The sequence below is a fragment of the Bufo bufo genome, chromosome 3, assembly GCF_905171765.1.
Source record: "Bufo bufo chromosome 3, aBufBuf1.1, whole genome shotgun sequence".
NCBI lineage: Eukaryota > Metazoa > Chordata > Amphibia > Anura > Bufonidae > Bufo > Bufo bufo.
In genome coordinates this window covers 389427940-389455476 of record NC_053391.1, presented here as the reverse complement: position 1 = coordinate 389455476, position 27537 = coordinate 389427940, and the positions used below count along the sequence as shown (strand labels likewise).

The window sequence follows — 27537 nt, the reverse complement described above, 5'->3', positions numbered from 1 at the left end:
TGCCCCCCCCCCCCCCCCCCCCCCGGAACAATGCCAGAAGATGCCAGTAGCACAAATGTTAAGAAATAACAAGCTCAGATTCTTGTCTACAAATGCTCGCAATTTAGGGAATAAGATTAATGAACTTGAGGCTATAATGGCATCTGAGAATATAGATGTAGTGGCTGTTACTGAGACGTGGTTCAAGGGGAGTAATGACTGGGATATATCAATACCAGGGTTCTCTCTACACAGGAAAGACAGAGAAGGCAAGAAGGGGGAGGGGTGGCCCTGTATGTGAAAGATAGCATAAAATCTAATTTGATACAAGTTAGCGAGAACAATTTAGAGTCAGTTTGGGTTACCTTGCAGCTTGATAATCATAAGGTAACTCGTGTAGGTGTGATATATAGACCACCTAGCCAAGTCAAAGAATTAGATGATCTACTAGTTGAGGAAATAGCTAAAATGACATTGAAGGGGGAAGTTATCATTATGGGAGACTGCAATCTTCCAGATGTAAACTGGAAAACCAAAATAGCTAGTGCAACCAGGAGTACAGATATTCTAAATTCCCTACTGGGATTATCTCTACAGCAAGTACAGTAGGTGAACCCGATTTTGTGTCAATCTCGCTCTCTTTCTCGGCGAGATTGAGCACCTACGAGCCCCATCGCGGGAGCCAGCGCCGAGCTGGCTTGCCGCGATGGAGACAGAGCCGTCATAGAAGCGACGGGAGATCCGACTTGGATTCCCGCCAATTCTACACGTGTGCGGCGTTTGTTATGAATCCTGAGGGGGAAGTCCCCGCCGGATTTTAAATAAAAATCCGGCATGGGTCCCGCCCTCAGGAGCATACCGGGCCCTTAGGTCTGTTATGGGTTGTAAGGAGAGCCCCCCCTACGCCGAAAAAAACGGCGTAGGGGGTCCCCCTACAATCCATACCAGACCCGTATCCAAAGCACGCTACCCGGCCAGCCAGGAAGGGAGTGGGGACGAGCGAGCGCCCCCCCCCCCTCCTGAGCCGTACCAGGCTGCATGCCCTCAACATGGGGGGGTTGGGTGCTCTGGGGCAGGGGGCGCACTGCGCCCCCCCCACCTCAGAGCACCCTGTCCCCATGTTGATGAGGACAGGGCCCCTTCCCGACAACCCTGGCCGTTGGTTGTCGGGGTATGCGGGCGGGAGGCTTATCGGAATCTGGGAGCCCCCTTTAATAAGGGGGCCCCCAGATACCGGCCCCCCACCCTAAGTGAATGAGTATGGGGTACATCGTACCCCTACCCATTCACCTGCAAGAAAAGTGGTAAAAACACAAATAAACCACACAGTGTATTAAAATATTTTATTTTTCTGCTCCGGAGGCCGCCCCCTGTCTTCTTTATTAGCTCTTTTACCAGGGGGGGCTCTTCTTCTTCCGCTATCCCGACGGGTCTTCTCCGCTATCCGGGGGGTCTTCTCAACTCTCCGGGGTTCTCCTTCTGTCTTCGCCGCTCTCCGTTGTTAACTCGGCGCACCCCGGTTCTTCGTCTCGCGAGATCTCGGATTTTAAATAAAAATTTAGCGAGACGAAGAACCGGGGTGCGCCGAGGCCGCCCCCTGTCTTCTTTATTAGCTCTTTTACCAGGGGGGGCTCTTCTTCTTCCGCTATCCCGACGGGTCTTCTCCGCTATCCGGGGGGTCTTCTCAACTCTCCGGGGTTCTCCTTCTGTCTTCGCCGCTCTCCGTTGTTGACTCGGCGCACCCCGGTTCTTCGTCTCGCGAGATCTCGGAGATCTCGAAGAACCGGGGTGCGCCGAGTCAACAACGGAGAGCGGCGAAGACAGAAGGAGAACCCCGGAGAGTTGAGAAGACCCCCCGGATAGCGGAGAAGACCCGTCGGGATAGCGGAAGAAGAAGAGCCCCCCCTGGTAAAAGAGCTAATAAAGAAGACAGGGGGCGGCCTCCGGAGCAGAAAAATAAAATATTTTAATACACTGTGTGGTTTATTTGTGTTTTTACCACTTTTCTTGCAGGTGAATGGGTAGGGGTACGATGTACCCCATACTCATTCACTTAGGGTGGGGGGCCGGTATCTGGGGGCCCCCTTATTAAAGGGGGCTCCCAGATTCCGATAAGCCTCCCGCCCGCATACCCCGACAACCAACGGCCAGGGTTGTCGGGAAGGGGCCCTGTCCTCATCAACATGGGGACAGGGTGCTCTGAGGTGGGGGGGCCGCAGTGCGCCCCCTGCCCCAGAGCACCCAACCCCCCCATGTTGAGGGCATGCAGCCTGGTACGGCTCAGGAGGGGGGGGGGGGGGGGGCGCTCGCTCGTCCCCACTCCCTTCCTGGCTGGCCGGGGTAGCGTGCTTTGGATACGGGTCTGGTATGGATTGTAGGGGGACCCCCTACGCCATTTTTTTCGGCGTAGGGGGGGCTCTCCTTACAACCCATAACAGACCTAAGGGCCCGGTATGCTCCTGAGGGCGGGACCCATGCCGGATTTTTATTTAAAATCCGGCGGGGACTTCCCCCTCAGGATTCATAACAAACGCCGCACACGTGTAGAATTGGCGGGAATCCAAGTCGGATCTCCCGTCGCTTCTATGACGCGCTTGCTGGGATGTGCTGTCACTATTCCAGTGAGTGCGAGATCTCGGCACCATGTCGCCGAGTATCAGCGCGACGCTGTCGTGCTAAAAGCACAATATCACAAACACCTACTGTAGTTGAGGAGCCAACCCGGAAGGAGGCCATTTTAGATTTAGTATTCACAAATGGGAATTTGGTATATGATATTACTGTAGGGGAAAGCTTGGGATCTAGTGATCACCAGTCAGTGTGGTTTACTATAAGTACAGTGACTGAGTCACACCACACAAAAACAAAAGTTTTAGATTTTAGAAAAACAAACTTTTCTAAAATTAGATTAGTGGTATAAGAGTCCCTATCAGATTGGAACAGTTTCATTGGAGTCCAGGAGAAATGGGACTACTTAAAAGTGGCACTATTGAAGGCAACAGAAAATTGCATTAGGCTTGTCAGTAAAAGCAAAAAAAGGAAGAGACCACTTTGGTACTCAGCAGAAGTGGCCAAAATCATTAAAAACAAAAAGATAGCATTTAGGAATTATAAAAAAAACAAAAACGAGGATGACAGGCAAATTTATAAGATTAGGCAGAGAGAGGCCAAACAAGTTATAAGAGCTTCTAAAGCACAGGCAGAAGAGAAATTAGCTCAGACAGGGAAAAAGGCGATAAGGCATTCTTCAGATACATAAATGAAAAAAGGAAACTAAAACAAGGAATTACCAAATTAAAAACAAAAGAAGGAAGGTAAATGGAAGAAGATAAAGAACTAGCTGACTGCCTCAATGAATACTTCTGTTCAGTTTTTGCAAAGGAAAATGAAGGAAAAGGACCTAAGTTAGGAAAAAAGACTAATGAATCTTTTGATGCATGTGTCTTTACAGAGGAAGAGGTTCTAAGTCAGCTGTCTAAAATTAATACAAATAAGTCACAGGGGCCTGATGGGATACACCCAAAACTATTAAAAGAGCTCAGCGGTGAACTAGCAAAACCATTAACACCTTTATTTAACCAATCACTGGCAACAGGAGTCGTCCCAGAAGATTGGAAATCAGCAAATGTTGTGCCCATTCACAAGAAAGGTAGTAGGGAGGAATCGTGCAACTATAGGCCAGTAAGCCTGACATCAATAGTGGGGAAATTAATGGAAACCATACTTAAGGAGAGGATTGTGGAACATCTAAAATCCCATGGATTGAAAGATGAAAACAGCATGGGTTTACTTCAGGGAGATCATGTCAAACTAATCTTATTGATTTTTTTGATTGGGTGACTAAAATAATAGATGGAGGAGGTGCAGTAGACATCGCTTATCTAGACTTTAGTAAGGCTTTTGATACTGTCCCACATAGAAGGCTTATCAATAAATTGCAGTCTTTGGGCTTGGACTCCCATATTGTTGAATGGATTAGGCAGTGGCTGAGGGACAGGCAACAGAGGGTTGTAGTCAATGGAGTATATTCAGACCAAGGTCTTGTTACCAGTGGGGTACCTCAGGGATCTGTTCTGGGACCCATATTGTTTAATATCTTTATCAGCGAAATTGCAGAAGGCCTCGATGGTAAGGTGTGTCTTTTTGCTGATGACACAAAGATTTGTAACAGGGTTGATGTTCCTGGAGGGATACACCAAATGGAAAAGGATTTAGGAAAACTAGAGGAATGGTCAAAAATCTGCCAACTAAAATTTAATGTTGATAAGTGCAAGATAATTATCCTGGGGCGTAAAAACCCAAGAGCAGAATATAAAATCAGTGATACAGTCCTAACCTCAGTATCTGAGGAAAGGGATTTAGGGGTCATTATTTCAGAAGACTTAAAGGTAGGCAGACAATGTCATAGAGCAGCAGGAAATGCTAGCAGAATGCTTGGGTGTATAGGGAGAGGAATTACCAGTAGAAAGAAGGAGGTGCTCATGCCGCTCTACAGAGCACTAGTGAGACCTCATTTGGAGTATTGTGCGCAGTACTGGAGACCATATCTCCAGAAGGATATTGATACTTTGGAGAGAGTTCAGAGAAGAGCTACTAAACTGGTACATGGATTGCAGGATAAAACTTACCAGGAAAGATTAAAGGACCTTAACATGTATAGCTTGGAAGAAAGACGAGACAGAGGGGATATGATAGAAACTTTTAAATACATAAAGGGAATCAACAAGGTAAAAGAGGAGAGAATATTTAATAGAAGAAAAACTGCTACAAGAGGACATAGTTTTAAATTAGAGGGGCAAAGGTTTAAAAGTAATATCAGGAAGTATTACTTTACTGAGAGAGTAGTGGATGCATGGAATAGCCTTCCTGCAGAAGTGGTAGCTGCAAATACAGTGAAGGAGTTTAAGCATGCATGGGCTAGGCATAAGGCCATCCTTCATATAAGATAGGGCCAAGGGCTATTCATAGTATTCAGTATATTGGGCAGACTAGATTGGCCAAATGGTTCTTATCTGCCGACACATTCTATGTTTCTATAAGCCCAAAAAAGGATGGTAAAAATGGAAAACCATTGTTTTGTATGATAGAATGAGAGATAAGATGAGATATTTTACATGTTTATTACATAGCTATGAAATAAACTCTTTTTTCTTCATTTTCTCCAGACATATGGTAGTAAAAATCTGAAACGTGTGGGGACAATACTGCAGAGAGGAATTCTCATCTCAATGCTCTGTTGTTTTCCTTGTTCGGCTATTTTCATTAACACAGAGAAAATACTGCTCCTCTGTAAACAGCGTCCGGATATAGCCAGGTAAATAATAATCCTATATGAGTTTCTGTTGAAGCCAAGGCAAGCACATTATTAATTTAATACTACTACCTCTGCTGTGGAGCAACTCCTGCAGTGGAAGTTCTATCAGCAATACTGGTTGGAGGCTTATTTCCAATGAGTTATTCAATTGGGACAGCAGTGCCTCACTTCATCTCACGTCAGTTCAATCCACATATTTTGACTTTCCTACTAGCATACTCATACACATTTGACTTGACAGACACCCCTGACTATGGCTTATCTTGCGACAGAACAAAGGATGTGTAATGTTGAAATCCAACATGTCCGATCCTTGTTTCTCCATACATTTGTCATCACGTTAGATCCTCCACTGATCATGCTGAGCTGACATGTATCTAACACAGTGATGGTGAACCTTTCAGAGACAGAGTGCCCAAACTGCCACCCAAAACCCACTTATTTTTGGCAAAGTGCCAACACTGCAATTTACCCTGAATACTACAGTCCAATATAATATGTCTTCCATGTACTTTATCATCTAGCTATAATACCCTTCCTACATTCAGTGCACTGCCTGTGCTGTTCATAGTGCACCCTGCACTGATGAATAGCAGGAAAAGTCTAAGGCATATCGGTACACCATAGACTTTTTCCAGGGCGCGGGTGCCCACAGAGAGGGCTTTGAGTGGCGCCTCTGGCACCTGTGCCATAGGTTCGCCAACAGTCATCTAACATATTAAGGCAGCCTTAACCCCTTCAGGAACAGGCCATTTGCTATGTTTTAGTTTTTTACTCCTAGCTTTCCCAGAGCCATAACATTTTTTTATTTTTCAATTCGCATAGATGTATGAGGGCTTTTTTTTTTGTACTATCTAATGGCACAATTCATAGTTGCATACAATGTAGTGGAAAGTGGGCAAAAATGTCAAATGGGGTGGAATTATAAAAAAAAACAATTCCACCACAGTTTTATGGATTATTGGGGTTATTTATGAAACTGGTGTATGTATTTTTTATTGATATAATTTTGGAGTGTGTACGACTTTTTGATCACTTTTTATTCAATCTTTTTGGGGAGGTGAATTGAAAAAAAAAGCGAATTAGGGTTTTGATGGTTTTTTCCATTATAATATTCACAGTATGGGATAAATAATTTTATATTTTAATAGTATGTGCATTTTAGATGTGGCAATGCCTGTTTATTTTTTAAATTGGTTATGTATTTTTATTTTAATCTTGGGAAAAGGGGGGTGAATTTTTTTTTAAAATAAATATTTTTAAAACCCTTTTTTATTTTATTTTACAGGTTATGTGAACTAGCAATCATTAGATTGCTTCTCTTATAGACTCCAATGCATTAGCGTTGGAGTCTATGACAATTCCACTATGTTCCTAAGGAGCCCTGCCGCAAGCAGGGTCCTCATAGGAACATAGCTGTGACAGCCTTGGATCATCCAGAAGGACCGTACACACCTGTCATACACACCATCCAGATTCCCGATCCCTGCTAGGGGGTGCCTTTGCACCAAGGCATCTGAGGGGTTAAATGTGTGCGATCAACTTTATCATCATTCACATACACTAGCCCCGGGTGTCTGCTTTAAATACCTGACCCCCGATGTATATTTATGTTGGGCTGTTGGTAAGCGGTTAACCGCCTCCGGACCACCGAACGCAGGGACGCGCCCTGGAGGCTGTCGATTCATTCCTCCTGGACGCATATACGCGTCCTCTCGCGAGACGCGAAATTTCCTGTGAAATCGGATCTGAAGGATCGGATCGGAAGGTAAGCGAGTCGATCTCCAGCCTGCCAGCGGCGATCGTTCGCTGGCAGGCTGGAGATGCGATTTTTTTAACCCCTAACAGGTATATTAGATGTTGTTTTGATAACAGCGTCTAATATACCTGCTACCTGGTCCTCTGGTGGTCCCTTTTGCTTGGATCGACCACCAGAGGACACAGGCAGCTCAGTAATAAGTAGCACCAAACACCACTACACTACACCCCCCCCCTGTCACTTATTAACCCCTTATTCACCCCTGATCACCCCATATAGACTCCCTGATCACCCCCCTGTCATTGATCACCCCCTTGTAAGGCTCCATTCAGACGTCCGTATGTTTTTTACGGATCCACGGATACATGGATCTGATCCGCAAAACACATACGGACGTCTGAATGGAGCCTTACAGGGGGGTGATCAATGACTGGGGTGATCACCCCATATAGACTCCCTGATCACCCCCCTGTCATTGATCACCCCCCTGTCATTGATCACCCCCCTGTAAGGCTCCATTCAGATGTCCGTATGTTTTTTTACGGATACACGGATACATGGATCGGATCCGCAAAACACATACAGATGTCTGACTGGAGCCTTACAGGGGGGTGATCACCCCATATAGACTCCCTGATCACCCCCCTGTCATTTATCACCCCCCTGTAAGGCTCCATTCAGACATCCGTATGTTTTTTACGGATCCACGGATACATGGATCGGATCCGCAAAACACATACGGACGTCTGAATGGAGCCTTACAGGGGGGTGATCAATGACGGGGGTGATCACCCCATATAGACTCCCTGATGCCCCCCCTGTCATTGATCACCCCCCCTGTAAGGCTCCATTCAGACGTCCGTATGTTTTTTACGGATCCACGGATACATGGATCGGATCCGCAAAACACATACTGACGTCTGACTGGAGCCTTACAGGGGGGTGATCACCCCATATAGACTCCCTGATCACCCCCCTGTCATTGATCATCCCCCTGTCATTGTTCACCCCCATGTAAGGCTCCATTCAGACGTCCGTATGTTTTTTTACGGATCCACGGATACATGGATCGGATCCGCAAAACACATACGGACATCTGAATGGAGCCTTACAGGGGGGTGATCAATGACAGGGGGGTGATCACCCCATATAGACTCCCTGATCACCCCCCTGTCATTGATCACCCTCCTGTCATTGATCACCCCCCTGTAAGGCTCCATTCAGACGTCCGTATGTGTTTTGTGGATCCGCAAAACACGGACACCGCGGATCCGCAAAACACATACGGACATCTGAATGGAGCCTTACAGGGGGGTGATCAATGACAGGGGGGTGATAACCCCATATACACTCCCTGATCACCCCCCTGTCATTGATCACCCCCCTGTAAGGCTCCATTCAGACATTTTTTTGGCCCAAGTTAGCGGAAATTGTTTTTTTTTCTTACAAAGTCTCATATTCCACTAACTTGTGTCAAAAAATAAAACTTCACATGAACTCACCATACCCCTCACGGATTCCAAATGCGTAAAATTTTTTAGACATTTAGATTCCAGACTTCTTCTCACGCTTTAGGGCCCCTAAAATGCCAGGGCAGTATAAATACCCCACATGTGACCCCATTTCGGAAAGTAGACACCCTAAGGTATTCTCTGAGGGGCATATTGAGTCCATGAAAGATTGAAATTTTTGTCCCAAGTTAGCGGAAAGGGAGACTTTGTGAGAAAAAACAAAAAATTTCCGCTAACTTGTGCCAAAAAAAAAAAATTCTATGAACTCTCCATGCCCCTCATGGAATACCTTGGGGTGTCTTCTTTCCAAAATGGGGTCACATGTGGGGTATTTATACTTCCCTGGCATTTTAGGGGCCCTAAAGCGTGAGAAGAAGTCTGGGCTCCAAATGTCTAAAAATGCCCTCATAAAAGGAATTTGGGCCCCTTTGCGCATCTAGGCTGCAAAAAAGTGTCACACATCTGGTATTGCCGTACTCAGGAGAAGTTGGGCAATGTGTTTTGGGGTGTCATTTTACATATACCCATGCTGGGTGAGATAAATATCTCGGCAAAAGACAACTTTTCCCATTTTTATATACAAAGTTGGCATTTGACCGAGATATTTCTCTCACCCAGCCTGGGTATATGTAAAATGACACCCCAAAACACATTGCCCAACTTCTCCTGAGTATGGCGATACCAGATGTGTGACATTTTTTTGAAGCCTAGGTGGGCAAAGGGGCCCACATTCCAAAGGGCATCCTTTAGGATTTCACAGGTCATTTTTTACACATTTTGATTTCAAACTACTTACCACACATTAGGGCCCCTAGAATGCCAGGGCAGTATAACTACCCCACAAGTGACCCCATTTTGGAAAGAAGACACCCCAAGGTATTTCATGATGGGCATAGTGAGTTCATGGAAGTTTTTATTTTTTGTCACAAGTTAGTGGAATATGAGACTTTGTAAGAAAAAAAAAATCATCATTTTCCGCTAACTTGTGACAAAAAATAAAAAGTTCTATGAACTCACTATGCCCATCAGCGAATACCTTAGGGTGTCTACTTTCCCAAATGGGGTCATTTGTGGGGTGTTTGTACTGTCTGGCCATTGTAGAACCTCAGGAAACATGACAGGTGCTCAGAAAGTCAGAGCTGCTTCAAAAAGCGGAAATTCACATTTTTGTACCATAGTTTGTAAACGCTATAACTTTTACCCAAACCATTTTTTTTTTTATGGATATGTAGAGAGAATCTCTAAATCGCACATCCTCATACCTATGCTTCTGATATACAACTGTTTTCAATTATCAGCATTTCTTATGATAAAACATGGCTATACAGCGATGCTATCAATCATTTGCTGTGCACTATATAGAGGCAATTGGTATACAGTTTGATCAAAGCGCATAGGCCCACTTACCGCGACAAGGATGCCTCTTGTTTAAGTGGGAACCTACTCTAACCATGGCGCAGAGCCGTGCGGCGACCGACACGCCTCCACACCGCTCCAGCAGGCAATGGGATCCAGCAGCCGCACAGCGGCCCCACTGTACAGTGAGGCCACATGGGCCCCGGGTCCCATCACTCCACCAGCACGGCACAGAAGCAGAGACGGCCGCCGTCCAGCGCCGCATGTGAACTGGTGCAAATGGCTCACCTGTTCACAGCCTCTCAGGAACTCCAACTGAGATGTGGTAGGAATATATAAACCCTTTGCAGACTTCTGCTAATTAAAAAGCACCTGAGCCACATGGGGAGGAGTGCTGATTCAGGGGAGGGGGGAAAAGAAGTTTATAGCATAAATTGTATGGATATGTAGAGAGAATCTCTAAATCGCACATCCTCATACCTATGCTTCTGATATACAACTGTTTTCAATTATCAGCATTTCTTATGATAAAACATGGCTATACAGCGATGCTATCAATCATTTGCTGTGCACTATATAGAGGCAATTGGTATACAGTTTGATCAAAGCGCATAGGCCCACTTACCGCGACAAGGATGCCTCTTGTTTAAGTGGGAACCTACTCTAACCATGGCGCAGAGCCGTGCGGCGACCGACACGCCTCCACACCGCTCCAGCAGGCAATGGGATCCAGCAGCCGCACAGCGGCCCCACTGTACAGTGAGGCCACATGGGCCCCGGGTCCCATCACTCCACCAGCACGGCACAGAAGCAGAGACGGCCGCCGTCCAGCGCCGCATGTGAACTGGTGCAAATGGCTCACCTGTTCACAGCCTCTCAGGAACTCCAACTGAGATGTGGTAGGAATATATAAACCCTTTGCAGACTTCTGCTAATTAAAAAGCACCTGAGCCACATGGGGAGGAGTGCTGATTCAGGGGAGGGGGGAAAAGAAGTTTATAGCATAAATTGTATGGATATGTAGAGAGAATCTCTAAATCGCACATCCTCATACCTATGCTTCTGATATACAACTGTTTTCAATTATCAGCATTTCTTATGATAAAACATGGCTATACAGCGATGCTATCAATCATTTGCTGTGCACTATATAGAGGCAATTGGTATACAGTTTGATCAAAGCGCATAGGCCCACTTACCGCGACAAGGATGCCTCTTGTTTAAGTGGGAACCTACTCTAACCATGGCGCAGAGCCGTGCGGCGACCGACACGCCTCCACACCGCTCCAGCAGGCAATGGGATCCAGCAGCCGCACAGCGGCCCCACTGTACAGTGAGGCCACATGGGCCCCGGGTCCCATCACTCCACCAGCACGGCACAGAAGCAGAGACGGCCGCCGTCCAGCGCCGCATGTGAACTGGTGCAAATGGCTCACCTGTTCACAGCCTCTCAGGAACTCCAACTGAGATGTGGTAGGAATATATAAACCCTTTGCAGACTTCTGCTAATTAAAAAGCACCTGAGCCACATGGGGAGGAGTGCTGATTCAGGGGAGGGGGGAAAAGAAGTTTATAGCATAAATTGTATGGATATGTAGAGAGAATCTCTAAATCGCACATCCTCATACCTATGCTTCTGATATACAACTGTTTTCAATTATCAGCATTTCTTATGATAAAACATGGCTATACAGCGATGCTATCAATCATTTGCTGTGCACTATATAGAGGCAATTGGTATACAGTTTGATCAAAGCGCATAGGCCCACTTACCGCGACAAGGATGCCTCTTGTTTAAGTGGGAACCTACTCTAACCATGGCGCAGAGCCGTGCGGCGACCGACACGCCTCCACACCGCTCCAGCAGGCAATGGGATCCAGCAGCCGCACAGCGGCCCCACTGTACAGTGAGGCCACATGGGCCCCGGGTCCCATCACTCCACCAGCACGGCACAGAAGCAGAGACGGCCGCCGTCCAGCGCCGCATGTGAACTGGTGCAAATGGCTCACCTGTTCACAGCCTCTCAGGAACTCCAACTGAGATGTGGTAGGAATATATAAACCCTTTGCAGACTTCTGCTAATTAAAAAGCACCTGAGCCACATGGGGAGGAGTGCTGATTCAGGGGAGGGGGGAAAAGAAGTTTATAGCATAAATTGTATGGATATGTAGAGAGAATCTCTAAATCGCACATCCTCATACCTATGCTTCTGATATACAACTGTTTTCAATTATCAGCATTTCTTATGATAAAACATGGCTATACAGCGATGCTATCAATCATTTGCTGTGCACTATATAGAGGCAATTGGTATACAGTTTGATCAAAGCGCATAGGCCCACTTACCGCGACAAGGATGCCTCTTGTTTAAGTGGGAACCTACTCTAACCATGGCGCAGAGCCGTGCGGCGACCGACACGCCTCCACACCGCTCCAGCAGGCAATGGGATCCAGCAGCCGCACAGCGGCCCCACTGTACAGTGAGGCCACATGGGCCCCGGGTCCCATCACTCCACCAGCACGGCACAGAAGCAGAGACGGCCGCCGTCCAGCGCCGCATGTGAACTGGTGCAAATGGCTCACCTGTTCACAGCCTCTCAGGAACTCCAACTGAGATGTGGTAGGAATATATAAACCCTTTGCAGACTTCTGCTAATTAAAAAGCACCTGAGCCACATGGGGAGGAGTGCTGATTCAGGGGAGGGGGGAAAAGAAGTTTATAGCATAAATTGTATGGATATGTAGAGAGAATCTCTAAATCGCACATCCTCATACCTATGCTTCTGATATACAACTGTTTTCAATTATCAGCATTTCTTATGATAAAACATGGCTATACAGCGATGCTATCAATCATTTGCTGTGCACTATATAGAGGCAATTGGTATACAGTTTGATCAAAGCGCATAGGCCCACTTACCGCGACAAGGATGCCTCTTGTTTAAGTGGGAACCTACTCTAACCATGGCGCAGAGCCGTGCGGCGACCGACACGCCTCCACACCGCTCCAGCAGGCAATGGGATCCAGCAGCCGCACAGCGGCCCCACTGTACAGTGAGGCCACATGGGCCCCGGGTCCCATCACTCCACCAGCACGGCACAGAAGCAGAGACGGCCGCCGTCCAGCGCCGCATGTGAACTGGTGCAAATGGCTCACCTGTTCACAGCCTCTCAGGAACTCCAACTGAGATGTGGTAGGAATATATAAACCCTTTGCAGACTTCTGCTAATTAAAAAGCACCTGAGCCACATGGGGAGGAGTGCTGATTCAGGGGAGGGGGGAAAAGAAGTTTATAGCATAAATTGTATGGATATGTAGAGAGAATCTCTAAATCGCACATCCTCATACCTATGCTTCTGATATACAACTGTTTTCAATTATCAGCATTTCTTATGATAAAACATGGCTATACAGCGATGCTATCAATCATTTGCTGTGCACTATATAGAGGCAATTGGTATACAGTTTGATCAAAGCGCATAGGCCCACTTACCGCGACAAGGATGCCTCTTGTTTAAGTGGGAACCTACTCTAACCATGGCGCAGAGCCGTGCGGCGACCGACACGCCTCCACACCGCTCCAGCAGGCAATGGGATCCAGCAGCCGCACAGCGGCCCCACTGTACAGTGAGGCCACATGGGCCCCGGGTCCCATCACTCCACCAGCACGGCACAGAAGCAGAGACGGCCGCCGTCCAGCGCCGCATGTGAACTGGTGCAAATGGCTCACCTGTTCACAGCCTCTCAGGAACTCCAACTGAGATGTGGTAGGAATATATAAACCCTTTGCAGACTTCTGCTAATTAAAAAGCACCTGAGCCACATGGGGAGGAGTGCTGATTCAGGGGAGGGGGGAAAAGAAGTTTATAGCATAAATTGTATGGATATGTAGAGAGAATCTCTAAATCGCACATCCTCATACCTATGCTTCTGATATACAACTGTTTTCAATTATCAGCATTTCTTATGATAAAACATGGCTATACAGCGATGCTATCAATCATTTGCTGTGCACTATATAGAGGCAATTGGTATACAGTTTGATCAAAGCGCATAGGCCCACTTACCGCGACAAGGATGCCTCTTGTTTAAGTGGGAACCTACTCTAACCATGGCGCAGAGCCGTGCGGCGACCGACACGCCTCCACACCGCTCCAGCAGGCAATGGGATCCAGCAGCCGCACAGCGGCCCCACTGTACAGTGAGGCCACATGGGCCCCGGGTCCCATCACTCCACCAGCACGGCACAGAAGCAGAGACGGCCGCCGTCCAGCGCCGCATGTGAACTGGTGCAAATGGCTCACCTGTTCACAGCCTCTCAGGAACTCCAACTGAGATGTGGTAGGAATATATAAACCCTTTGCAGACTTCTGCTAATTAAAAAGCACCTGAGCCACATGGGGAGGAGTGCTGATTCAGGGGAGGGGGGAAAAGAAGTTTATAGCATAAATTGTATGGATATGTAGAGAGAATCTCTAAATCGCACATCCTCATACCTATGCTTCTGATATACAACTGTTTTCAATTATCAGCATTTCTTATGATAAAACATGGCTATACAGCGATGCTATCAATCATTTGCTGTGCACTATATAGAGGCAATTGGTATACAGTTTGATCAAAGCGCATAGGCCCACTTACCGCGACAAGGATGCCTCTTGTTTAAGTGGGAACCTACTCTAACCATGGCGCAGAGCCGTGCGGCGACCGACACGCCTCCACACCGCTCCAGCAGGCAATGGGATCCAGCAGCCGCACAGCGGCCCCACTGTACAGTGAGGCCACATGGGCCCCGGGTCCCATCACTCCACCAGCACGGCACAGAAGCAGAGACGGCCGCCGTCCAGCGCCGCATGTGAACTGGTGCAAATGGCTCACCTGTTCACAGCCTCTCAGGAACTCCAACTGAGATGTGGTAGGAATATATAAACCCTTTGCAGACTTCTGCTAATTAAAAAGCACCTGAGCCACATGGGGAGGAGTGCTGATTCAGGGGAGGGGGGAAAAGAAGTTTATAGCATAAATTGTATGGATATGTAGAGAGAATCTCTAAATCGCACATCCTCATACCTATGCTTCTGATATACAACTGTTTTCAATTATCAGCATTTCTTATGATAAAACATGGCTATACAGCGATGCTATCAATCATTTGCTGTGCACTATATAGAGGCAATTGGTATACAGTTTGATCAAAGCGCATAGGCCCACTTACCGCGACAAGGATGCCTCTTGTTTAAGTGGGAACCTACTCTAACCATGGCGCAGAGCCGTGCGGCGACCGACACGCCTCCACACCGCTCCAGCAGGCAATGGGATCCAGCAGCCGCACAGCGGCCCCACTGTACAGTGAGGCCACATGGGCCCCGGGTCCCATCACTCCACCAGCACGGCACAGAAGCAGAGACGGCCGCCGTCCAGCGCCGCATGTGAACTGGTGCAAATGGCTCACCTGTTCACAGCCTCTCAGGAACTCCAACTGAGATGTGGTAGGAATATATAAACCCTTTGCAGACTTCTGCTAATTAAAAAGCACCTGAGCCACATGGGGAGGAGTGCTGATTCAGGGGAGGGGGGAAAAGAAGTTTATAGCATAAATTGTATGGATATGTAGAGAGAATCTCTAAATCGCACATCCTCATACCTATGCTTCTGATATACAACTGTTTTCAATTATCAGCATTTCTTATGATAAAACATGGCTATACAGCGATGCTATCAATCATTTGCTGTGCACTATATAGAGGCAATTGGTATACAGTTTGATCAAAGCGCATAGGCCCACTTACCGCGACAAGGATGCCTCTTGTTTAAGTGGGAACCTACTCTAACCATGGCGCAGAGCCGTGCGGCGACCGACACGCCTCCACACCGCTCCAGCAGGCAATGGGATCCAGCAGCCGCACAGCGGCCCCACTGTACAGTGAGGCCACATGGGCCCCGGGTCCCATCACTCCACCAGCACGGCACAGAAGCAGAGACGGCCGCCGTCCAGCGCCGCATGTGAACTGGTGCAAATGGCTCACCTGTTCACAGCCTCTCAGGAACTCCAACTGAGATGTGGTAGGAATATATAAACCCTTTGCAGACTTCTGCTAATTAAAAAGCACCTGAGCCACATGGGGAGGAGTGCTGATTCAGGGGAGGGGGGAAAAGAAGTTTATAGCATAAATTGTATGGATATGTAGAGAGAATCTCTAAATCGCACATCCTCATACCTATGCTTCTGATATACAACTGTTTTCAATTATCAGCATTTCTTATGATAAAACATGGCTATACAGCGATGCTATCAATCATTTGCTGTGCACTATATAGAGGCAATTGGTATACAGTTTGATCAAAGCGCATAGGCCCACTTACCGCGACAAGGATGCCTCTTGTTTAAGTGGGAACCTGGACGGCGGCCGTCTCTGCTTCTGTGCCGTGCTGGTGGAGTGATGGGACCCGGGGCCCATGTGGCCTCACTGTATAGTGGGGCCGCTGTGCGGCTGCTGGATCCCATTGCCTGCTGGAGCGGTGTGGAGGCGTGTCGGTCGCCGCACGGCTCTGCGCCATGGTTAGAGTAGGTTCCCACTTAAACAAGAGGCATCCTTGTCGCGGTAAGTGGGCCTATGCACTTTGATCAAACTGTATACTAATTGCCTCTATATAGTGCACAGCAAATGATTGATAGCATCGCTGTATAGCCATGTTTTATCATAAGAAATGCTGATAATTGAAAACAGTTGTATATCAGAAGCATAGGTATGAGGATGTGCGATTTAGAGATTCTCTCTACATATCCATACAATTTATGCTATAAACTTCTTTTCCCCCCTCCCCTGAATCAGCACTCCTCCCCATGTGGCTCAGGTGCTTTTTAATTAGCAGAAGTCTGCAAAGGGTTTATATATTCCTACCACATCTCAGTTGGAGTTCCTGAGAGGCTGTGAACAGGTGAGCCATTTGCACCAGTTCACATGCGGCGCTGGACGGCGGCCGTCTCTGCTTCTGTGCCGTGCTGGTGGAGTGATGGGACCCGGGGCCCATGTGGCCTCACTGTATAGTGGGGCCGCTGTGCGGCTGCTGGATCCCATTGCCTGCTGGAGCGGTGTGGAGGCGTGTCGGTCGCCGCACGGCTCTGCGCCATGGTTAGAGTAGGTTCCCACTTAAACAAGAGGCATCCTTGTCGCGGTAAGTGGGCCTATGCACTTTGATCAAACTGTATACTAATTGCCTCTATATAGTGCACAGCAAATGATTGATAGCATCGCTGTATAGCCATGTTTTATCATAAGAAATGCTGATAATTGAAAACAGTTGTATATCAGAAGCATAGGTATGAGGATGTGCGATTTAGAGATTCTCTCTACATATCCATACATTTTTTTTTTTACCCAAACATTTTTTTTATCAAAGACATGTAGAACAATAAATTTAGAGAAAATTTTATATATGGATGTCGTTTTAAAAAAAAAAAAATTACAACTGAAAGTGAAAAATGTCATTTTTTGGCAAAAATTTCTTAAATTTGGATTAATAACAAAAAAAGTAAAAATGTCAGCAGCAATGAAATACCACCAAATGAAAGCTCTATTAGTGAGAAGAAAAGGAGGTAAAATTCATTTGGGTGGTAAGTTGCATGACCGAGCAATAAACTGTGAAAGTAGTGTAGTGCAGAAGTGTAAAAAGTGGCCTGGTCATTAAGGGTGTTTAAGCTAGGGGAGCTGAGGTGGTTAAAGAGGCTGTCCAGCTTTTCTACCCTTTCTGGCTGAACCTGTAGATGAAAGCATACTGACCTGCTTGCCGCAGCTGGGTTCCAGATCCTTTGACCCACTGCTGAAGTCCAGAAGCTCCTGGCCTTGCTTGCCATTGTCTGGAGTGAACAGAAGTCACATGTCATGTGCCACTTGGGGGATACATTACAGCTGTGGCAAGTCATTGGCTGCAGCAGCATGTGTGACACTTGTCTACACTGGAAGTTTTCAAGTGGGGATCAGAGCTCCAGAACCACAGCGGTGGACTGAAAGAGCAGAAACCCAGCGGAGAGGAACATCGGTGAGGTTTGTGAGGGGGGATAGCCAGAAAGCCTTACAGAGCGGGAGAACACATTTATATAATATCCCATTTATATATTTTCTGTATTGATTATATGCAGTTGTGGAGAACATCTGTCAGTTCCAAGGATTTTGTGTCACCTTAACATCTGCAGTCATAAAATAGGTCCAAGGACAAGACACAAGGGGTAGGCAAAGTACCTACCGTAGTTACTAATGGTGAATCTGGATTCATGAAAAAAACCACACACAAAAAAACACTTTTCTACCTTTAAATTTATTTGAACCAATCAGTGTTTCTATGTATAAATAAGACTGGTGGGAAAGGTACAACAGAGGATAATCAAATTTATGTTTATTGAAAGGTTCGACCCGTGCTGAAAATGCAGTGCATAAAGGTGAGGCTATTATTGGTATACGGTCCCCCGGACTTAGGAGCCGTTTGTAGTGATGATAACCTTAATAGTGGTATGCAAAATTACGAGTGTTCATAACACAGAGATGGATCGCTTGCCTGTTTCTGTTGTCGGCTGATTTTCCTCTTAAGTGTAAATGATGGCGCTGTTTTGCTATGGAGTACGTGAGTCTTCAGCTTCCACTCCCAGCGTGTGTGGTCCCGGCCGGTGACTCTCGTGCGCGAGTAGTAATCCAATGAAGGGAATCTTCTGTGTGACGTCACACTGGGTACGGATACCTGCTTGGACCAAAACAACGACGCGTTTTGGAACTATCGAGTTCCTTCCTCAGGGATCGGCGGTCTTACGTCAAATTTGTCTACATATGTTGATGTCATCCTACAGAAATATGTAAAAAGATTACCAGCCTATTTGAAGGACACAACATATTTTACAAACATTAGAAACAATAGAATGGAAACCAGGTTATATTTTAGGGACCCTGGAATTGAATGTGACGTCCCTGTATATGGTGATTGAAAATAACAAAGGTAAAGAAGCGGCCGAGTACTTCCTACAGAAAGGACGGGAATTTCCAATGAAACAAATTGATTTCATTGGTGAATGCATATTGTTTATTTTAAACCATAATTTTTTTTAATTTGAGGAGATATTTTACCTACAGACGTGGGGTACCGCTATGGGGACCAGATTCGTGCCGAGCTTCGCAAATCTATATATGGGAGGAGCTTACCATCTAGCCTAACGGCGAGCTCCGTGCGAATCTGGTCCTCTGGCATAGATTTATTGATGATATTGTTTTGATATAGAGCGGCGGTGAGGACACTTCCTCAATTTTTAATATAAATAAATAAAAATGAATTTTATTTACAATTCACTCCAACCTTTAGCACAGAAAAGGTAAATTTTTTAGATCTAACAATTAACATTGAAAATAACCAAATCCAGACTCCAAACCAACTGATAGTAACAGCTTTATATCACTAGACAGCTGCCATTTACCGGTATAGCTAACCAATATCCCTCGTAGTCAATTTATAAGATTAAGAAGAAACTGTACTGTAATAGAACAGTTTGGAAAAGAGGCGGAAGTTTTACAACACAAATTTGAGGAGAAAGGTTGTAATAAAAAACTGCATTGGAAAAAATCAAAGAGGAAGTAAAAATAATAGATAGGAAAACATTACTGAATAAATCCAATAAAAAACTGTCAGAACATAAAAATATGGAAGAGGAGATGGAGTGGAAAGTCCCCATTATCACCCAAAATAAGCAGGGTGAATTTATTCTAAAAGAAATCGTGAAGCGACATTGGGAAATCCTCAAGCAGGATAAAATTATAGGGGACAAATTATCCCATTTTCCAACTTTTATATTCAAAAAGGCGCAAAATTTGGGTAATCTAATTTACCCCTCTATCATCAAAAATAGAATTAGAGAACCAAAATCTCAAAAAGGCAGGAATGTTAGACCCGGTTTCTTCCCCTGTAAGGTATGCAAAGCATGTCATCTTGCAAAACAGACTGAGCCATTAAAAACAATAGAGACCGTACACAATTCCCATAGAATAGAGCATTATCTTACATGCCATACTAAAGGCGTTATTTATTTCATAAAATGCCCTTGCCTAAAACTCTATGTGGGGAGAACAAAAAGGACATTATTGATTAGAATAGGAGAACATATCAGAAATATAAATAAAAAATGTGATGGCCATCCACTCTCACGTCATTACAAAGAAAAACACAGGGGGAGGTTTTAAGGGTCAAAATTTGGAGCATTGTAACAAATCATACCTGACTCTAGAGGAGGGGACTTCATTAAATTAATGTCAAAAAATGAAACAAAATGGATTTATAATTTAAACACGCTGGCACCTGCTGGACTCAATCATGAAATTGAACTATTTGCGTTTTCCTGAAGGCCAGTTGGATAAACATACACTCATATACTGGACATAGAAAATGAGGCCCCCCTTATTAAAATGCATTGAGATGGGGCAATTAGAATGGTGGACATAGAGAAATGAAACAGACAGCTTTGCTATTGGGAGTAGCGGTGAGAATTGGATTAGTAATTGTAACGGATCTCCTTCCGTTAATGGACGCTTCCTAGCTTGCGCCGAGGACCACAAGCACCGCACTGGACACCACAACCACCGCAGACTCCACAACCGCCGTAGCTTAACTGGAGCCGCGCCGTCTTCCTTCCACCCTGAATGAACCTCCAGCATTCAGGACCGTGTGGGAAAGATCTCTCCTCCAGGAGAGGGTATCAGGGACAAGAAGAAAGAGATTAAAGCTCCAGGGAATATGCAGAGCATAGCAATCCCCAGCGTGACACAGCAATTCCCTCCAATAACGAGACAAGGCTACGTTTTGAGGGATCAAGAAGAACATGAACACTTTATTGAGGGCTACCCGCCCGTATTTATGCAGGTCCCCATCTGGTGTACACGCCCCTAGGGGACCAGAAGGAGGACAGTGACACAGGACAGATACGTAACACTCAGGATATACAGACACAACACATCCCCACAATGCATCCTGGTTTCCTCTTCTCTGCCCTGGAGACACCCGAAGAGCAATTCAATTATCTCTCAGGACAAAGGGAAATCACCAATACACATGTGGGAACAACAGGACAGGAATCCCCACCCAAACACACAATGTCACACCCTCCCAGCAAACACAGACATTTAACCTATTCCCAGATAGCTCAAGTCTGAGGGCATATCATTAGGGGAATGCCGCTCAGAGTACACAAATACAATAAAATTAGCTATCTGGGTGCCATTTTTTAATCCATACGGATGGGTCTGTCACAAATTCCAACCGCGTTCGGTCCTATTAGCAGTCCAGACATGCGGCATAGTTCTGTTACACAGTTCTTGAAGGGTAATATGTCCCGGGGCCATAGTCGTAGGGCAGGAGGCTAGCCATAAGTTTTCTACAATGCCCAGTGGCAAATGGCAGTTTGTCACAGTAATCATGGAAACGAACGCTTATTTATTCATCAGCAGGCGAGACCAAAGCTATCCCTGAGGAAAGAACTTGATAGTTCCAAAACGCGTCGGTGTTTTGGTCCAAGCAGGTATCTGTACCCACTGTGACGTCACACAGAAGATTACCTTCATTAGATTACTACCGCGGCTTCCCTCGCGCGCGAGAGTCACCGGCCGGGACCACGCACGCTGGGAGTGGAAGCTGATGACTCACGTACTCCATAGCAAAACAGCGCCATCATTTACACTTAAGAGAAACAGGCAAGCGATCCATCTCTGTGTTATGAACGCTCGTAATTTTGCATACCACTATTAAGGTTATCATCACTACAAACGGCTCCTAAGTCCGGGGGACTGTATATCAATAATAGCCTCACCTTTATACACTGCATTTTCAGCGCGGGTCGAACCTTTCATTATTCTCGATTTTAAATTGAAATTGGAGGTTTTTTGGCAATTAATCCTCCGTCGACCCAGCAGCGACGCACTCTCATTGAGTGTGAACTAGTGCAGCATCACCTCCTCCTTTGTACTGCAGCGCGGGTTCCAGAGCTTATTTATTTTTGTATTCCTTACAAATGTATGTTTGTCTATTGAACAGCTATTATGCACTTCAGGGGAGAGGGTGGTGTGATACATTCTGAGCCTACCTCATTAGGCATCAAGAGAACTTGTCCTTCCTGAAGATGTCTATTTTAATTCAAGCTAAAAGTTTATTTTTTTGTTTTTTTTTATAGGTTGACACACAAATATGTAATGATATTTTTGCCTGCACTTCCAGTAAGTATCAGTTTTGTCATAAGGTACATCAGTAAATACAATTTACAATTCTTCCCTGTTTTTATTTTAGCCTCTCTTATATCTGCCATATACTATACACGTGTCTAGAAGATGCAGAAATTAAAAATGGAATATTAGCTTTTCCCTAAAAATACAAAAGTTTCAGCTCACCCTCAGCATATCACGGCCGTGCAAGGAAACCCCAGACCAGGGAGTAATCCAAAATAGAAGCCCAAAAATTCCAGCATACAGGCCATGGATAAAATACAAATCCTTTACTGTATCCTTTCAAAATCAATGTGCTGAAAAGAGTGTACGGACAGTCTACGCGTTTGGACAGAATGTCTTAATCATGACCACAATATGTTACCAAACTTACTGGTTTAAAAATCCTCCCCCACTAGTAGCACGCCACCTCACATGTGTAGCATACCTCATTAATCAAGGCATTGGAGTGTGCTACGTGGCATAATAAAAACACAACAATGCTTATATTGACATATAAACATAACCCAGCAAAACAAAACAAAGACCTGAATCAATATTCAAAATGTAAATCGTATCTACTATTCATACTATTACGAATTCTCCTATTCAAGGAAAAAATCCAGAATGATTCTCTATTGAAAAGCAGTCTGTTAGTGTCACCTCCCCCCCCAACAGGTTTTGAAACTTTCTCAATACCCATAATGTCTAAATCTGTAATATCTCCCTTTATGTACCCGTATTTTTCGCCCCATAAGATGCACTTTTTCCCCCCAAAAGTGGGGGGCAAATGCCCCTGCGTCTTATGGGGCGAATGCTGCCATTTTATATCGCAGTCTGCGATGCTGCAGCATCGCAGACTGCGATGTATCAGCTGGAGGGAGAGGGAGGAGGGGCCGGTGTCATGAAAATGCGGCGGGGTGGTGCGGTCACTGTACTGTCATAAAGTAGGCGGCGCAGGCACGTCACGTGACATCAGTGAGTTACGGCCGGCCGCCCGCCCTGCTCTGCCTGCTACAGGACATTTAGTAAGTAGTACAGCTGGGTCTGGGGATCGGAACTTAAATTAAGGTTATTAATATAAAAGGTTTAGTCAATAAACCAGTGAGTGAGCGGTGGGGCCGGAGTACAGTGACCGCACCGCCCCGCTGCATTTGCATGCCACCGACCCCTCCTCCCTCCCACGGGTTTAGCTCTGGTATATTAGGGCATCTGTGGATGCCACTATTATGAGGTGGGGATATGTGGATGGCACTGTTATGGGGTGGGGGATCTGTGGGTGACACATATATACCAGTACCATCCACAGATCCACCCCCCATAACAGTGCCATCCACAGATCCCCCTCCATAACAGTGCCAACCACAGATCCCCCCATAACAGTGCCATCCACAGATCCCCCATAACAGTGCCATCCACAGATCCCCCCATAACAGTGCCACCCACAGATCCCCCCCATAACAGTGCCATCCACAAATCCCCCATAGTAGTGTCATGCACAGACCACCATTAGTTTAAAACCCACCAAAAGCACACCTTTTGGATAAAAATATTTTTTTTCTTATTTTCCTCCTCAAAAACCTAGGTGCGTCTTATGGGCCGGTGCGTCTTATAGGGCGAAAAATGTCTTGATAGCATGGAGACATTGACTATTTTTGTATTGGATATATCCAAGAGATGTTTCCTAATCCTCACTTTAAGGCCTCATGCACACGACCGCTGTGTGCATCCGTGGCCGTTGTGCCGTTTTCCGTTTTTTTTCGCGGACCCATTGACTTTCAATGGGTCTGTGGAAAAATCGGAAAATGCACCATTTTGCAGCCGCATCCGTAATCCGTGTTTCCTGTCCGTCAAAAAAATATGACCTGTCCTATTTTTTTGACGGACAACGGTTCACGGACCCATTCAAGTCAATGGGTCCGTGAAAGAACACGGATGCACACAAGATTGGCATCCGCGTCCGTGATCCGTGGCCGTAGGTTACTTTTTATACAGACGGATCCGAAGATCCGTCTGCATAAAAGCTTTTTCAGAGATGAGTTTTCACTTTGTGAAAACTCAAATCCGACAGTATATTCTAACACAGAGGCGTTCCCATAGTGTTGGGGACGCTTCTAGTTAGAATATACTGAGAACTGTGTACATGACTGCCCCCTGCTGCCTGGCAGCACCCGATCTCTTACAGGGGGCTGTGATCCGCACAATTAACCCCTCAGGTGCTGCACCTGAAGGGGTTAATTGTGCATATCATAGCCCCCTATAAGAGATCAGGGGCTGCCAGACAGCAGGGGGCAGACCCCCCTCCCTCCCCAGTTTGAATATAATTGGTGGCCAGTGTGCGGCCTCCCCTCCCCCGCCCCCCCCCCTCCGTCGGCCCCCCTCCCCCCCCTCTATTGTAATTTCATTGGTGGCCAGTGTGCGGCCTTCCCTCCCCCGCCCCCCCCCCTCCGTCGGCCCCCCTCTATTGTAATTTCATTGGTGGCCAGTGTGCGGCCTCCCCTCTCCCCCCCCCCCATCATTGGTGGCAGCGGAGATTCCGATCGGAGTCCCAGTTTAATCGCTGGGGCTCCGATCGGTAACCATGGCAACCAGGACGCTACTGCAGGCCTGGTTGCCATGGTTACTTAGCAATATTACAATATTAGAAGCATCATACTTACCTGCTGGCTTCTGCGATGTTTGTCCGGCAGGGAGCTCCTCCTACTGGTAAGTGACAGGTCTGTGCGGCGCATTGATCTGTCACTTACCAGTAGGAGGAGCTCCCGGCTGGACACACATCGCAGAAGCCAGCAGGTAAGTATGAAGTGATGCTTCTAATATTGTAATATTGCTAAGTAACCATGGCAACCAGGCCTGCAGTAGTGTCCTGGTTGCCATGGTTACCGATCGGAGCCCCAGAGCGATTAAACTGGGACTCCGATCGGAATCTCTTCTGCCACCAATGATCGGGCCGGGGGGGGGGGGAGAGGGGAGGCCGCCCACTGGCCACCAATGAAATTACAATAGAGGGAAGGAGGGGGGCCGACGGAGGGGGGGGCGGGGGAGGGGAGGCCGCACACTGGCCACCAATAAAATTACAATAGAGGGGGGGAGGGGGGCCGACGGAGGGGGGGAAGGGACGGGGGAGGGGAGGCCGCACACTGGCCACCAATGATATTACAATATTGGGGGGCCGACGGAGGGGGGCCCGACGGAGGGGGGGCGGGGGAGGGGAGGCTGCACACTGGCCACCAATGATATTCAAACTGGGGAGGGTGGGGGGTTTGCTGCCTGGCAGCCCCTGATCTCTTATAGGGGGCTATGATATGCACAATTAACCCCTTCAGGTGCAGCACCTGAGGGGTTAATTGTGCGGATCACAGCCCCCTGTAAGAGATCGGGTGCTGCCAGGCAGCAGGGGGCAGTCATGTACACAGTTCTCAGTATATTCTAACTAGAAGCATCCCCATCACTATGGGAACGCCTCTGTGTTAGAATATACTGTCGGATATGAGGTTCACGATGTAACTCATATTCGACAGTATATTCTAACATAGAGGCGTTCCCATGGTGATGGGGACGCTTCAAGTTAAAATATACCATCGGATTGGAGAAAACTCCGATCCTATGGTATATTAACTCCTGACTTTACATTGAAAGTCAATGGGGGACGGATCCGTTTGAAATTGCACCATATTGTGTCAACGTCAAACGGATCTGTCCCCATTGACTTTCATTGTAATTCAGGACGGATCCGTTTGGCTCCACACGGCCAGGCGGACACCAAAACGACTGTTTTTTCATGTCCGTGGATCCTCCAAAAATCAAGGAAGACCCACGGACGAAAAAACGGTCACGGATCACGGACCTACGGACCCCGTTTTTGCGGACCGTAAAAAAAAACGGTCGTGTGCATGAGGCCTAAAACTGTTGGAGGAACAACCCACATATTGGATCTTACATTTGTATCATGTAGCCAAATAGCCGAAATTGCTCGGGTTACAGTTAATGTAAGATTTAACCCTATAAACATCACCTGTAACAATGGAGCTGAACGTCTTTCCCACTTAAAAAGGTAATCTGTCACCAGGATAATCGCTATTGAAGTAAAGCCATAGCCTAATAGCACTTAGTACCTTATTTCTAGATGTGACTTTGTTCCAGCAATAGATGTTTTTTATCGTCTGAAAATCCAGTTTATTTGGTATACAAATGAGCCAGTAAGGTGCCCAGAGGGGCGTCACTTTTGCAGGAAGGAGCCCAGACACACCTCCTGCTAGTGCCCAAGCCCGCCCTCATGCTGGGAGCAGGGAAAAAGGGGGCAGAGTTATGGCTTGAATGTGATGTATGAGGGGTGTCTGGACACATTGTGGCAGGAGGCATGCCTGGGCTCCTTCCTGCAAGAGTGACGCCCCTCTGGGCACCTTACTGGCTCATTTGTATACCAAATAAACTGGAATTTCAGAGGATAAAAAACATCTATTGCTGGAACAAAGGCATATCTGGAAATAAGGTACTAAGTGCTATTAGGCCATGGCTTTACTTCAATAGCGATTATCCTGGTGACAGGTTTCCTTTAAATAATGACATGTCTTACAGATATTATGCCCACACGTGTAACAACCTGCAACATTCAACCACGTGGATTTACTAACATTAGAGTCCTCCGAAAATAGACTAGGGGATAATACAGAGGCTAATGTGGGAGCTCTCCTACTAACCACTTTATCACCCTATTCCAGAATATGCAGCAAACTGTCATCTTTGTATAGAATGTCATGTACCTCCCTAAACTGTCGACTAAAATTAGACACAGCCCTTAGCTATTTTTGTTTCTCATTCTTATTACCCTTACCATTTTTATTTGTATTGTTATGGCATATTAATGTCTGTCTATCAATATGTCTCACTTTTTCTTTGGCCTACTTAAAAATACGTTCTCCATAGCCCCTTGACCTAGCTTTTCCCTAATATGCACAAGTTAGCAAAATGTCTCTGTAAAAAGATAATAGAATTGTTTTTCCTGAATTTAATATTCCCCGATGCATAGAATCCAGTGCAATACTGTCAACACACCTCTTTATTATGGCTGGGTTCACATCTGCAGTATGCCCATCCAGCACCAATGCTACGGTAGCTGTCGGCTGGACCAAAAAATGCCAGAAAACCAGCCAGATCCCATTATAGTCAATGGGGATCTGGTGGTACGTGGTCTTATCTGGCAATGCCGGATAAAGTGATTCCAAATGCTACTGTGAACATAACCTAACTACTTTATATACACTAAAGCCTTGATTTATCAAGACCAGCTTGTGCTACAACAGTCTTGATAGTGTGTGACCCACTGGAGGAGGCATTTATCATGGGCCGCAGGCCTTATCATAAATGAAATGCTGCCTCCGACGTCTGTGAG

The 27537-nt window shown here is 46.3% G+C and overlaps 1 protein-coding gene across 1 annotated transcript in view; it reads left to right on the top strand.

The window, feature by feature from the left end:
• The window catches only part of LOC120993818 (multidrug and toxin extrusion protein 2-like), a 190250-nt gene that overhangs the window by 24010 nt on the left and 138703 nt on the right, over nt 1–27537 (top strand). The window contains exons 4-5 of the mRNA XM_040422285.1: nt 5145–5293; nt 22118–22160. Of these exons, the coding sequence (XP_040278219.1) occupies nt 5145–5293; nt 22118–22160 (192 nt within the window). The remainder of the gene's footprint in view (nt 1–5144; nt 5294–22117; nt 22161–27537) is intronic.